Source organism: Camellia sinensis, chromosome 12 (assembly GCF_055761805.1).
Source record: "Camellia sinensis isolate YWXY chromosome 12, ASM5576180v1, whole genome shotgun sequence".
Classification (NCBI taxonomy): Eukaryota; Viridiplantae; Streptophyta; class Magnoliopsida; order Ericales; family Theaceae; genus Camellia; species Camellia sinensis.
The window spans coordinates 30,421,073-30,436,725 of NC_138972.1; the positions used below are offsets into that span (position 1 = coordinate 30,421,073).

At 36.8% G+C, this 15,653-nt stretch overlaps 1 protein-coding gene across 1 annotated transcript; it reads left to right on the forward strand.

Annotated features, from left to right (window-relative positions):
• Nucleotides 1-8,254: 8,254 nt before the first annotated feature.
• LOC114312486 (chaperone protein dnaJ 6) lies at nt 8,255-12,771 on the forward strand. Its single transcript, XM_028258726.2, has 8 exons — nt 8,255-8,647; nt 9,372-9,470; nt 9,561-9,662; nt 10,477-10,536; nt 10,646-10,752; nt 10,830-10,912; nt 12,074-12,164; nt 12,264-12,771. Exons 1-8 carry the CDS (start codon nt 8,543-8,545, stop codon nt 12,469-12,471), a joined length of 855 nt encoding a protein of 284 aa, XP_028114527.1. The 5' UTR covers nt 8,255-8,542; the 3' UTR covers nt 12,472-12,771.
• Nucleotides 12,772-15,653: the final 2,882 nt, after the last annotated feature.

Consider the following 15,653-nt stretch of genomic DNA (forward strand, 5'->3'; position numbering starts at 1 on the left):
ATCTGTATTCAGGAGAGTGGCTGTCGTATTGATTTACAGAAAGATCCATCTTCGACTCTTCGAGCACATCGGACATTTTTGCCCCTAGTTTGGGGGGTGCTTCTGTTCTAGCTTCGCAAGCTTCTTTTGATGAGGTCTGATCTTCTTGATCTGACTTTGGTGCCTCTTGTTCAAGGGCTGCTTCAAATCCGGCCAGACAGGCCTTGCATTGCGGTTGATCGTTGAACAGTCTGAACCCAAGGTCCATGGTTTGAAAGCAAGGGCTCAAGTCTCGAGGCTGAGAGCGATCCTAAGCTACACAATCTCAAGAGCGATTCCACACAAGTCTTCGCAAGACTGCGCAAAACATTTTGTTTTTGAAAGTTTCTAAGAAAGTGACAAATCGTTCGTGCTGAAGATAGTGCAGAACCAATCTAGATCAAGCCAGGGTCCTTCTCAGTACTCACATTAACAAACATGATTTCAATCATTAAGGGCTTAGCATGCCTCTCTTTCTCTCAGTTTGATCAAAGTTTTGCAAAACCTGAGGAATTCCTTCCTCTTTGTTTTCATCATCGCAGTGTTCAAAAAGTTTTGAAAAACTTAGGTCAATGCAATGAGTTTGGGGTGCAGAAGAGTAAATGAGATGCTCCACCGTTTCATTCAAATCCTCTGGCACAACTAGCTCAAGGTAGTAATAAACACAGAAAACATGATAGCCGCAGCCATTTCATTCAGATTTCCCTGGTTGCAACTGGCTCCACAACAGAGACAGACTCAAAAAGAAAGCAAAAAGATAATTACAAAACAAAATGGTGTTCGAGGCAACAACCCCGGAATCACCTGACATTCTATACAATGGGACTGACTTGATACAACAAGACAGACCTTTGAGCAAAAAGACTGACTCAAGACAATGAGACATATTCAAAACAAAAACAAAGAACTGACTCAAAACCCAAGCCAGAAATTACAAAACTGCATTCGCAAATGCTCCCAACAGTCCGTGCCAAACGCCACATCTGAAATACACCGAGCACCGCCCGCAGGTGGTTCAACCCCTGATCACATACTTGCAGTATCCTCGAAGTTCAACAACTCAGTGGTGACAGACTTTGCTGAGGTAGGTGGAAGGATGACCTCATTGTCGATCAAATCTTGTACTTCGTGGCGAAGGCGGAAACAACCGTCGGTGTTGTGACCGGTTTGCTAGCGGTATGCGCAGTACAAGGCAGCATCATGTGTAAGAGGGAGATTCTTTGGGAGAGGTCGAGGTTCAAGGGGTTTAAGATGCCCTTTTTTAGCCAAAATTTGAAATGCCCTAGACAAAGGCATGTAGAGGGCATGAAAGACTCTGCACCCTCGAGGCAAGTACTTCGAAGTCTGAGGGTTCTTGCTAGCCGTACTAGCGAAAGGGTCGGCAGGCACTGCCTTGGCTTTCTGATCTTTCCCTGGTACAGGGTTGGGAGTGGAAGGAACTGCTCTGGCATGACGGGGCCTATCCCGATGTTCCGCCTGGCTTGAACTGCCCTCGGCTGGAGTGGGGAAAGCATCATCTACAGCTTTAGTCATGACTGCGAATACTTGTTGCTTATTCATCCTCCTGGCTTTCAAAGCCTCGACTGCCCACATCAGTTGTTCAACGGGATCAGCATTTGTTTCTACTTTGTTCTTACCTCTAGCCTCAGCCTGATCGAGGGTTTGGGTTGCTATATCAGAGTGGAACCCGGTTGTTGTTGACATGTCATTGCCATAGCTTGGGACAGCCTCAGGCTGGCTGAGCTTGACCACAATTCGTCCCAGTAACGGGGGTTCTTATGGTATGAAATTCCCGGCATATGGTGCATTTGGTGGTGGAGCCGACATTCCGTAGGCCAGATCGGCCACAGATCTTTGGAGGTCGCCGATCATTCCCATCAATTCAAACGTGGTGGGCTCACGAGCTTGAAACAACTGGGGCGTCCAGATCGGGTGCGCAACAGGCGACCTGGGTGGATGCGGTACATCGATATTGGTCTCATCTTGCAAGATGATTCCTTGGTCTAATGCGGCTGCCATAACCACAATTTCCTCTAAACTTTGGGTCATCATAAGTCCGCTGAACTTGAACGGTGACTGACGGATCAGATATCTGTCTTGCCTCAGCAAAGGAGAACACTGGCTATTCTGAACTAACTCTCCAAACTGAAAGAGAAAACATGCAGCGTTTCAACCCAATCAGAACAGACACAAGCATAGCTGAATAACTGTACTCTACTACTGATCACTGTTCCCCAAAATCACTGCCCCAAAACTGAGTCTGATACCCGTGGATATAACTGATTCTCAGAATACCGATACTGGTGCCCTCGGGCCTGGTATTCGAACTTGCAAACTGACATGCGCATTCCCTATAGAGATACACTCTAAAAGCACATAGCAAGTAAATGAGAGCCAAAACACCCCTATGTTGGGGTAGGGTTTCCTTGTCCTATTTTGTTAGGAGCTAGGGTTTCACTACGCACGCAGCAGTTTCAAACAACCTAACATTGGGTAAGCAACATGTCCTAGTTTGGAATGGTCACCACGGATTCCGAATATGCACTAGGTCAAATGGTCAAAAGGGTGCCCCAGTAAAACCAGAGTTTGTGTTACCATATTGGTAGAGCCCGTAACCGGTCAACCTTATGGCACGCAGCCTCAAGCTAACCGCTCAAGAATAGCAGATGGCAAACACGGTGTCCTAGGCGCACCAATGCACATGCAATGCAAAGAAACACATAAGTGTAGTCAAAACAAGATATCTTGAGTTCGAGTCAAGCTCTCTAACTCCCCAACAGAGTCGCCAGAAACTGTAGACGTCCCCGAACGCCTCGGGAGGATGAATCCCGTTTGTTCATTTGGGCTTACTACAGTTCGGACTCAAATTGTCACGGTTCTTAATCTGATCTCACAATGTGCAATGTGAGATTGATAAATCACTAAAGAGTCCAAATCTGGCAAATCGTTTTGAGAAAACAGATTTTTAGAAAGAAGTGCCAAACATGGACTGCTTTGCCAGATACAGAGTCGCCACCTAAATATTTTTTATGGGGGAATTTAGGAAACCCTGACTCGTTAGCCTAAGGCCACGTGTCCGTCATCACCAAAGTTACCTCGGCTCGGGAACTTGGGTACGATTGGGGAAGGTCAGCTATGAGCACCCCTTCTCGTCCGATCCGAAGATCGGCCTCTACTAATCATGATATCTAGTTTTGAAAACGTTATGCGTTCTTATACCGGTTATTAGCCTAGATTTACTATGTGATGCGCACAGCATGACAAATATAGACTGAGTCGCCTGAATTGGGATAAAGCATCGCACATCCGTTTGTTCGTAAATCGGTTTGAAATTTGCTACTCGCAAGTAGGCTAAAACATGGATTTCGACGAGTTGTTCCAACGCAAACAATCCAACCTTCACCCACGGGCATTTAGGCAGTTTATATCACATAAGCATATAGCCACATGGTAAGCATGCTGTCATGTTTAACATTCACACTCATGCGAGATGCTAAAGCATAAAACACTTACAGTGTACTCCAAGCCAAAACAATGAACATGTTAGTAATCAAATGTATGATCCAAGTCCATGTTAAATGGCTAATGCATCGCATACAAAATGCAATCTAGAATAGGCTCGGCTAATCTAAGAGTGGCATGTGGAATGCAACAAGTAACACGTATTCAAGTTAGATTTGAAATACTATGTAGTTATTATGATGTGCCGAGCCCGGTGCATGCAATACAAATGAATGGATGCACGCATGTATAGCATAAGGATGCTAAATTAAACATGCCCTAATACTAACCATCAAAGCAGGTAAGTAAAAAGGGAGAAAGAAGTGGGGGTTGGAAGACATGCACACACGCACCCACACTTATTACAAATTCACCCTCGCTCGGAGAGACCAAAAGAATAATACACTTTAATTAACCTACAAGCTAATTAAATAATTTACAGGCCATCTAATTAATTAACAAATCAATTAGGCTAAGGAAAGCATTAAAAGGCCTCGGGAAGAGGGATGCACACGTGCTCGGATTGGCTTCGCCCGGAAATCCAATGCCATGCGCAAGTTGCCTCTGTTTTCCCTACTCTGCTCCTCTGAAAATGGCACAATTCCCAAGGTACACCTCATGAACACTGGGGAATGACATCGACCATGAGGAATGGCCACTGGCCAAAGGGAAGTGGTCATCGACCATCTATGGAGCTATTGGCCATCCATAATTGGTCGATCGGCACTTAATCTAGTCGACCGGCCAAAGCTTCCTGCAGAACCTATTTTGATAGCAGCAGAGGGCAAAACAAGGCATAGCAATGCATTTCAAGCACATGTGTGCACTAATACACCCCTTATCATGTTTATGACTCAAAGGGGGATGGTACTCGATTCTCGGACCACCAATCGCGTATTTCAATGCGTGATGGCCCAAGAAACCAAGGGTGCATTTTGATTTCAAATGACATGCAAACCAAATAAACACATAAAGCCCAACCTCTATCATACTCAATTTAAGAGGCAAAGCATGCATGCTCAATGCAATGCAACCTAAGCATGCTAGCTAAATGTGCAATAAGAGCATGCAAGCAAACAATGTATGCTAGGTACACAACCTATGCAAATAAGCATGCGAGGCATGGACCACTATGCTAATGACCAATCATGCAAGATGTAATCTAAACAAGCAAGCATGTAAGGCATGCAGCATGTTAAGCAACTTAATCAAGGGAGATTGCATGCCAAATGCAACATGATTCAAGCATGCAACACATGCGATAATCCAAGTATGCAACAACACACAAGGTGAGCATGCAACAACATGCAAACAATGGACTTATACCAATTTGGGCAGCTCTCAAACAAACCCAAAACAATGGCCAAATGCTAAGGAAATGAGGTGCAAATATACATACAAACATGCATGCAAATGGACAAACACTTAAGCATCAAAGAAGCAGCCTTTAAGCACACTTAAAAGGGGATAATCATGGACAAATGGCATGCATAATAAACTCTGAAATCATGTTATAAGAGGTGCCAAACCAAGTAAACAAGACAAGCCAAGCATGCAACAATGCCCAAAACTCAAGACAAGCCAAGGGGCTTAAACCAAAGCTATATGAAGCAAGCCCCAAAGGGCCATGAGGGCCTAAAATAGGTCCAATGCAGGTCTAAACAAGACCAAAGACGCATCTAGATAGCATCTAAATGGCCTAAACATGGAAGCATGCACAAAGGTCCAAACATGGAGCATAAGACACAAGCCTTTCAAATCATTAAAAGGGCATCGAATGCAAGTATACAAGCATACCATGAGGACTAAAATGACATGGTAAGTGGTTCCAAACAACTGAAACAAAGCAAGTAAAGCATGCTAGAGGGGTCAACACTCAAGGCTCAAAAGGGGGATTACATGATAGCTATACAAAGCAAAGCATGGATGACTTGAGCAACCAAAAACAGACCTTAGGCATACTAAAACATGTATAAAAGCTTCACAAAGCTAAGCCAAAACAAGTAAGCATAGTGGTCTAAATGCTAGGCACATGTTAAGGTAATTCATGGCATTACAAGATAAGTATGCAAGGCAAGTATGGTGTGTCTAAACCAATTAAAAACAGTGCTAAATCATGGAAAAATAAGCACAAATAACACTTAAGACATGGCCAACATGCACTTAAATAAGATGCTCACACATGAGGCTAAAATGGCAATTTTTGAAGGCAACAAGGAGAGGGGATGACCCTCTCCTTCTTAGGACCTTAAAGCACCATCCCCACCATTGAAATCCCTCAAGATTTCAGTGGTGAGAAGACCCAAACAAGATGGTCCCGGAGCTCACCAAAATAGCACAAAATGGGGGCCAAACAAGGCCTAAGAGGGGTCAAACAATCCCAAAGCTCAAAGCAACCTTAAACAACTATTTTAAGCAAGTAAAAACAAGACTTTTATATTTTATACACTAAGCTCAAAAATAGATGCAAGGTAGGCAAAAATACTATGCAAAAATGGGATATTTAAAGGTAAAGTTCATACCCTTGTAGACCCCTTCAAGAACAGCACTCCAGCTGCTTTCCTTAGCTCAAAACCAGCTCAAAACTTCAAAAACAACCTAATGGCTCCTCAGCAACCAATTATTTATTATGGCCGAGTTCATATTTTCCTTTTAGCTGGTACTTAGGCCAATTAAGCACCTTGTAATCCTTGATGTCCATCACTATGTAATGTTTGCAAGTCAAATATGTTTTCCCTTGTTCAAGTTAAAGAAATGTTCAAGTTATGTTTCAATGTTATATTTATAAAGCTCATTGATATTCATTCAATTACCGCCTTACTTTATTACTATTCACTGGGCAATGGTTCACCCATTTCTCTTATATATATGTAGGTGATGAAGAATTCAAGTGTAAAGAGAAGTTGGTTAGAAGTCGGTCTTGTATGCTTGTACTAGTTTTGTAAAGCCTTCTCATATATGTTGTATTTTACTTCTGTCATGTGGTTCATGTAATATTGCAACGATAACAATCCAAAAAGAATGTATGCTTTCATTTCATATAGTTGTGCACTATTCTGAATAACTGTTTCAAATGGATTCAATATAAGCAAGCAATGGTTTCCACACTTAATAATGGAAAATTTTACCCCAATTATTCTAAGAGTCCATGGATGATGAGAAAATAGAGAGAAAGTAATGGAAAATAAAAGAAAATGAAAGCACACAAGAGAGTTATGGAAATAAAACATAGGGTAGGACTAGAACCCTTTGTACAAGTCCAAAAAACTAATCTAAAGTACTAAAGAAAATTAGAAAATAAAGTGTTTGGGAGGTGAGAAATTGAGAGAGAAAGTGTAAGAAAATTATAATTAAAACAATCCAATAATTCCTATGGAGGGGTGGCTAATCCCCTTTTCTACCCACAAGGCCCAATCACATGACTACTACAAGAATTCAAAATTATAGAGTACTTGGTAGGAGAAAAAAGAAAGTAAAATAAAAAGGAAAGTGATGAGAAAGTTGAAAAACTTACTTCAAGTAATGAAGAAAAACTTCTTGATTAGCAAATTCCAGTCTAGACACCCTCGAGTTTTTGAATTCTTCCTTGAATCTCCAACAAGAAAAGCTTTAATCCAAGCTTTAATGGTGTATGTATATGTGTATGTATATAGAGAGAGAATTTGGAAGACCCAAAAGCTTTAAGTTCAAAATGGGTCGCTCTATGCTTTGATCAGTTAGGCATAAAAGTTGTACTAATCAAGTTTTGTACAACTAGGGCATATTTTAAGGGAAAATAAGGGGTTTGTTTTGGTTTAGTTTTAAAATTATAATTTAAGTATAGAGTTGTGTTTTGAGTTTTAAGTTTTTGAATCAAGATTTGAAAAGAGAAAATTTATTTGGTTATGAGTTTTGAAAATAATTTTGTATGAGTTGTCATTTTATTTATTTATTTTTGATTGATTGATGTATAGAATGTAAGAAAATGTGAGAGGGGAGATGAGAGATGAGAGATAAGAGAGAAAAAGTAATTGTTGATTAATAACAATAAATAAATAAATAAATAAATAAAAAGAGAAGAAAAAAGTTTTGAGAGTAATTTTGAGTTATACTTTATAAATATGTTTAGTTAACATGTTGCATCCAAATCATGATTTAAAAACAGAGTTGACTTTTGAAAAGTAAACCAAACGCTGTTAAGGTTTTTCTAAAGGATTCTCCTCCCGTCCATTCATTCTTACTTTGCCTTCGCTCGGTCACCGAAAATCACAATATTTTTCTTTTTTTTATTAAAAAGTGTGCTTTAAACATCATGGAAATATTGGATTTATACACAAGTAAAAATATTTTGAAGAATAACTTTGACCGTCTAAAAACAATTGGCCAAAATGGGTGTTAGGTTGTGCTAGAGCTTTAGGATTGGGCTGTATGTTAGAGAAATCAAACGACATGTCAGGATTTTTATCATTGGATGCCAAAAGTAAAACACTTAAATCTTATGATCGTTAAAATAGAATATTTACATCAATCAATTCGTATGGGCAAAATATATATATATTTTTTAAGAAGAATGATACCTAACTCTAATTTTGATGGTTTAATTGAATTTTAATAATGTGACTAAAAAAAAAAAAAAAAACAAAATATTGTATCAATGGGTGGATCTCAATCCTACAGTTCCTTCAGAATATATAAGAACTCCCAAACATTTTTAATCTTTTAAATACAAAAATATGATTGGGTGAGACGGACCGTCGGACTGAAGCACCACTAAGTGTAACCCTACTTCAACGTGGCAAGATCTGCACCCTACATGAACAATAAGACTTCGAGTTGATGATCCTCCTCATCGGATGGCGGGAAATACGGTATATATAGCAGCGATATGGCGGGAACATAATCGCCCAATAAATTTATCAAATTTAACAAAACTGATACAAATCCAGAGAGCCCACTCGCCGTCTATCCATCTCTGTCTATACACACACACACGCATATATATTACTCTGAGTGAGTTTCTTTTGGTTTTCACGTTTCTGGTAAGATGGGGAAGAGAAAGAAAACTAGGGTTTCGGAAGAGAATCGAGAGCAAGAACATGAGGAAGATCTCAACCAATCATCTTCTTCAACTTCGAAGAGCTTGTATGAGGTATTCCACCATTGCTTCTATTTCTAAGATGCCTTACATGCTAGTTTCACTGCTTATGTTAATTAGGTTTTCTATGTGATTGCTTCACATATCAGCGTCCTTCTCATCAATTCGTCTCTTGATTATTTATTTAATTATTTATTTTCCTTTCAAAATTGTGATTGCGGTCTGATCAGTTTGATTAATTTCAAAGCTTTGGTACCCAGTTTCTGCTTGTGAATCCAAAATCCAATTTGGGGTTTTATTTTGTGTTTGATAATGTCAGAATTTTTCTGGTGATTTAGGTTAATACACAAGCAAAACGTTCTTATTGTTTTTGTGTATGTATAAGTGGATTTTACTCTTGCAGCAACATATCGAGGGTGTTTGGCATAAGTTTTTTTTTTTTTTTTTTTTTTTTTTGACTTTTTTGCGCTAAAATCTACAAAATAACAAAATAAGCTACAATAGCCAATAAGATAAAATGTCATATCAACCCTATATTAAAAAATAAAAATGATTATTTGCTATGGTGACTATGGTACATTAAAAAATAAAAATGTAAAAATGTCATATTAAATCTTATCTTAAGTGGTCTACTATGTATTTTTTAAATTAATCAGAACATGATTATTTGCTGTATGGTGTTTGTTCCTTCTGTATTTTGTTTTATCAAACTGCGTCCTGGTTTTTCCAATTTGAAATATAGCCTGAAAATACCAGAAAGTAACCAAATGCCTTGCAGGTTCTAGGTGTGCAAAAGACAGCATCTCAACAAGAAATAAAGAAAGCATATTATAAGTTGGCATTACGACTACATCCTGATAAGAATCCCGGGGATGAGGTGAAAATTGATTTTTCATGGTGCTGGCTTCCATTGTCCATTTCACCTAATATTTTCTGTCTTTCTCACCCTTCATTGTTATATTTGTAGGAGGCAAAAGAGAAGTTTCAGCAATTGCAAAAGGTGATATCAATTCTTGGTGATGAGGAGAAAAGGGCAGTCTACGATCAGACTGGTTGTGTTGACGATGCGGTGAGTAATTATCATATCCTTCTGTGTTGCAGCTCTTTTTTAAATTAAGTACAAATAGGGCAAGTTTAGACACTCCAGGGACCTATTTGATTTTTGTAGCATTTGCTGGCACCAATCCATTTTTAATCTTACACATTAAAGGATAAAATTTTATTCATTGCAGAAAGTTTAAATTAAATCAGAAATTAGAACGAAAATTGTAACGTTTGAATTCCTAAAAATTTTCTCTATAGGGAAAGTCTCATTTTTTATGATGAGGACAAAGTATACTCATTTCAAATGCACTGTAAACACTGGGATGGTAGTTTTAAAAGGCTTTGCTGAAGCTTGCCTCGAGGATAATGTAAAAGGCATCAAGGCTTTGAATTTTAGGCAATACTCTCCAAAGGCTTGCACATCACATTTTGAGACATGCATCTTAGGTGCACTTTGTGCGCCTTTTGTGCATAAGCATATGAGTACGAATATGTAGATGCTTCCTTGGTCTTTTGTAAAAATTAGTCTAGTAGATTGTTTAAACATAAAAAACAAAAATAAAAAGAATGTCTTTTTGCAGCTATATTCTATAGGGAAAACAAAATTAAGTAAATGATCAATCAAGAAAAAATATAGTTAATGGTCTCAATCACTAAAGTTAAGAAAATCAATTAAACTTTCGGTGAAGGAAAACTTCCTCGTATGTAATAAAATATTCAATGCATGAAGGAGAAAAATATTTACACCTTTATTTTTAATTTTGTTTTTATGTTTTTACTATTTTAAAATATGTAATATATTCACTAAATATTAAAATTTGAAATTTCTCCAATGGCAGGACCTTGAAGGAGAGGTGATTAACAATCTGAAGGAGTTTTTCCGAACTATGTACAAAAAGGTTGCGTTAATTTTGTTTGATCATATTACTTTTCAGTTTGTGTTGTAATATGCGGGTGTTGTACTATTCTTTATCATTCTATATTAGACGAGATAATCATTGGTTACAGATTACTGAGGCTGATATTGAGGAGTTCGAAGCAAACTATAGAGGATCTGATTCAGAGAAGAATGATTTGATTGACTTGTACAATAAGTGCAAGGGTAACATGAACAGGTACATCCGTACAACAGTAATGCATTTCCCTCCAATAGGCTTTCCATTTTGCTTGCTAAAGTGATTTTCCTTCACAGGCTCTTCTGTTCGATGCTCTGCTCAGATCCTAAGCTGGATTCACATCGATTCAAGGATATTCTTGATGAGGCAATAGCTTCAGGTGAGGGTTTGTATTAGCTTTGGTCCAATGAATTTGGTTCTTCAAATATGAATTGGGGAAAATCTTGAGCCTGAGGGCTCAAACTTGAAAATGGAAGATCAGGACCCAGTTAATTGCTCCCTTCTTTTTGAGATCCAATGTGAAATATTGCACGACTGCACATTTTTTGTGCCAATAAAGCATCTCATACCTAGCATAGAAAATGTTAGCTTTTTTGTTGAGTTGGGGGGTGCATCTCCAACCATGATGCCAAATCTTAGCTGGCAACTCTGTGTAAAAATGCCAAATCTTAGCTGGCAACTCAGTGTAAAAATTTGGGATCCCTACAGGCTCTAACCAAAATGCAATTTGTCTAAGTGACATTTTGCATTGCCCTCCTCATGTCAAATTTGACATATGTGGGGAGGGATGCCATTTATTTTTTGGCTTTGTTTATTATGTGTGACCCATTAGTAAGAGGGTCTTGTTTTGTTTTGTCTAAAAAATTTGAAGTAAATATAATAAAATATTAAATTTGGTATATTTGGTGGAGTGCTTGTTTTTAGAGATTTCAAATTTGAAAATGGTAAATTGTCACATAAGCCTTTAAAAAAAGTTGACAACTTAATATTTCAAGCTTTGATTGCAGATGCTCTGAAAAAGCAAATAAGCTGAAAAGTTTTACCACGTACTGTTAAAATTTTCAAGTACAATTGCTTGAACATGGAATTTTAAATTTTTTACCTATATATGCTGCAAATAAGTTTTGCCAAATGGGCAAATTTCACCTTGTTACATTAGTACAAAATCACCCTTTGCAAGTTAGGCCCATCCATCAATTGGCCTTTTTTTGCTTTTCAGTTTTATTTCTTGATTGTTGCCTTGTCAGTTGAAAGGCATTACAGATTTCCTGCATGCTGATAACATCTAAGAGATTTGATAATGTTTATATTATCTTGGAAAACGCTATACAGACTAACAAATCTTGCAATCTTTTCTTACTAATTGATGTGTCATGCAATAAAGGAACTTTGGCATCTGAAAGATGACTTGCTTAATGTGATAGGTGCCATATCAATAAGAAAAGTTTGTCGGATTTGTTAGTTTGTATAGTGTTCCTCTTTTTTCTTTTGTACTCCAATGTTTTACTGTGACTCTGAATACTCTCTTGCTCTCTTGTAGGAGATCTGAAGTCAACCAAGGCATATCAGAAATGGGTGAAGCAAGTAGCTAAAACAAAACCTCCTACTAGTCCTTTAAGACACAGAGAAAAGTAAGTCATTTGTTTTGGGTGTTGATGATGTGCTACTTCACAAGAACATTTTACCCTTCCCTGCTAGACTGAACCACAAATTACTACCTTACCATACAGGTCAAAGAATAAAGAGTCTGAAGATTTATATGCAATTATTTCTGAGCGTCGAAATGAGAGAAAACAGCAATTCGATTCCTTCTTCTCATCTATGGTGAAAAAACATGGTGGAGGCGGTGCATGTTCAGAACCCACCGAGGAAGAGTTTGAAGCTGCACAAAAGAAGCTTGAAAGTAGGAAGGTGTCCAAGAAAGCCAGGCGGAAGTAACTACATTTAGTAAAAGTATTCTGATCTCTGTTTTGTTTTCCTGTAAAAACTTGACTTATCTGAAAATTATGTCTAATGTCTTTGATAATATGTATGCAACTGCACCTTCTGAGTTATTTGACAGTTTGTATGGAAGAATTTTGGAGCCATAGGAGTGTCCTGTGGTTTGTGCTGAAAACAGATGCATATGGGAGAAGATAGAGCTAGCACTTGGTGTTACTTTCATGAATCTTTTGTCATTTCTTGTATGGAAATCAGTCTATGCACAAATGGAGTTAAGGTATTTTGTTTTGGGTCTAATTTACTTGCTACTCTTTGAAAAGATTCTGTAGCTGTTACTCTTAACCAGTCTACCAGCATGGATGAGAGTTTCTGTTGAGCTGCATTACTTGTGCTTTTCAGATTTCATTTCATGCTTTACTTGAAGCTCTCTCTACACTTGCTTTCAAGTGTTAATAACCAACGTTATTTGTGTCATAATCATGATCGTTTTACTTTATAACTTATACGGCTTTATGATGTAGGGAGTGTATGGACTTTCATAATCATGATCTTTTACTTTATAACTTGTACCACTTTATGATGTAGGGACTGTATGGGCTTCGATACTAATTGACATAGCGAAAATGTGTAATAGAAAAAAGTGAGGGTAACGATCTGGAGTCTGTTGATTCGAAATTGAATGTTTGAAATAAAATCATTCTTTAAGAGTATTTTTATTAGAAGAGGCATTTAGAGCAATTTAGACATTTTACTTAACTTTTCATAGAGTAGAGCGTCAACAATATAGATATCAAGGTAGAGATTGTGCCTCATCCTCTCTTATAATAACTCCAATTGGCTCTTCAAATGAGGCTTGTTAGAGCATCCATGCCAGTCTATTCAAATTTTTAGTTAAATTATAACTTAAAAAGTCATTTTTTTATTTTAACTAGTCACTCCACTGCATCAAATTGTATATTCTAACTCAATCTTATTAAAATATTTGTTATTCTTTTTATTTATTTATTTATTAAATTGATGAGCGTGCTAGTCAAATAATTCTTATGTTCCTTTATAAAAGTAAAAGTGGAGGAAATGTAAAAAAAAAAAAAATTATTGTTGACCGGTTGACCGGTCAGACTTTCAGGCAGACATTCAGTGGTAACACACAAGTAGCGATGAACAGTATCTCGCTTGTTGTAGCAAGATACTGTATCAATCAAAAATTTTGATGTACTGTAAGCGAGATTGAAGGACGTCGTTTTTTGAAGTCTATATCACTAGTTTAGCTAAGAAACAATTTTACCAATGTTGATGCTGACGCTCTAATGAAGCACTATCTCTTCTTTTCCTCCAACGTAACTTGATGTGGTTGCTGTAAAATATTATTAATCATAAATTATTTTGGATAATCAGGTAGAGAAATAGTAGTTTGTAGTACTTATTAGGTAATTGATTTGTTAAAATCATGATTATACTTTGTCTCTTTTAGCTACCGAAAATAACTAATGAGGTTAGAATTGCCCTTAAACAAAATAACTAGTTCTTTTTACTTTTTGTATTTCTAAGAGCATCTTAATCTATTAGGAATGTTTACTGTAACTTATTTTTTTGAACTCTAATGTACTAGGTATATTATTAGGTATTTTGTTTCAATTCACATTCACTAGTTAAACGTAGTTAGCCTTCAAATGTGAGGCAAAATCTATTTCACTCTTATGATTTTTTTCCTCTATTTTTGTTGTTGATGTGACATTTTATAAAGTGAATAGTATTTGAATGAAAACATAAAAACGTGAACAAGTAAAATAAAATTTGAAAAATGCCTCAGACCCCTAGTGGGGGTCACTGGGGGTCGTGTGTGTAAGAAGGTGATTGGCCTAAAAAAAAAAACTTTTTTTTTTATTTTTTATTTATTTTTTTTGTTTCAGCGAATAAGACGGCGCCACGTCACTGAGGGTCGACCCCCACTGGGGGTTTGAAGCACGACCCTTAAAATATATACATTATAATAACTTTTAGATAAGTAAAATGCCTAATATTATTGGAGATACTGTTGTTTTAATTTACTAGGCATTTTGCTTCTTGTTAATTTGTATGGCTACGTTTGGTCAACCATTAAAGGCAAGATAAATTTGGTTAACCAATCTAAAAACGACACATCATCAGGTTACATTAAGTTAGTTTGAATGAATAGTCAAAATAAAGATGAGTGTTGGAGAGTGTACATCAAAAAGTGGTTCAAAATGAAAGTGTTCTCTTTTGTGTATTTTGCCTAGGTAAAATTACTTGTAGTGTGGGAGTTGTTTTTAACTAGTTGTATTTAGAGTGTCTTGGACGTTAGGCAAATCAATTTCAAGAATAGAGTGTTATTGGTGTATACATTAGGCAAAGTTGCTAGGCAAAATACGTAATATTCATTTTCTTATGTACTTTTGTAAGGAAAAATACCTATAAGTGGTGGAGTTGCTCTGAACTCTTTGATTTACAGACAAAAAAAGAAAAATAAAAAAATAAAAAAAATGTTAAGAATAAAGATTCAACCATTGTTGATTTACAAAATGTAATTAAAATTGAAAGAAATAATATAACAACTCAATATATTATTAATTCTCTAACAAAATGAAAAAAAATGATAAAACACGCCCTAATCATAGGCATAGAATTTGTATTAAAGCTACTTCCTCCACAAACTAAAAGCATGCAAAAAAAATATTGATGAGATGGCTGATTTCAAGGAAAATTTAACAGGATCAATGACATAAGTCATCAAAAATTTATTGAGAACTTTTGAAATGAAGTATTTAATGTTGTACAAATTGTGTTATTAAATAAAACAAACAAATTTATATTTAATAATTTAAATTACATATTAAGAAATCATGAAACTAAACAACATAATGAACATAAATATATATCAAAATAATTTTTTTTTCGAAATAAGACAAGAAAGCAAACTAAAATTTGTGTGATACCACAGTTTCCTTAAAACAGATTTGTCGCCTCACCGTGGGTGTTGGAGGTATGTTGGCGTCTGTCTTTCAGAATACGATAGTTTAGACCCGCTAACATAGAAGCACCTTCTGTTTAGCTCTGGCGAACTGAGAATGTCAACACTCCCTCACACAAGAAGAATATAAGAGCAGATTGACTATCACTTGAAAGCAAAAGAATTTATGTGTGGAAACCAAGGAAGAAGG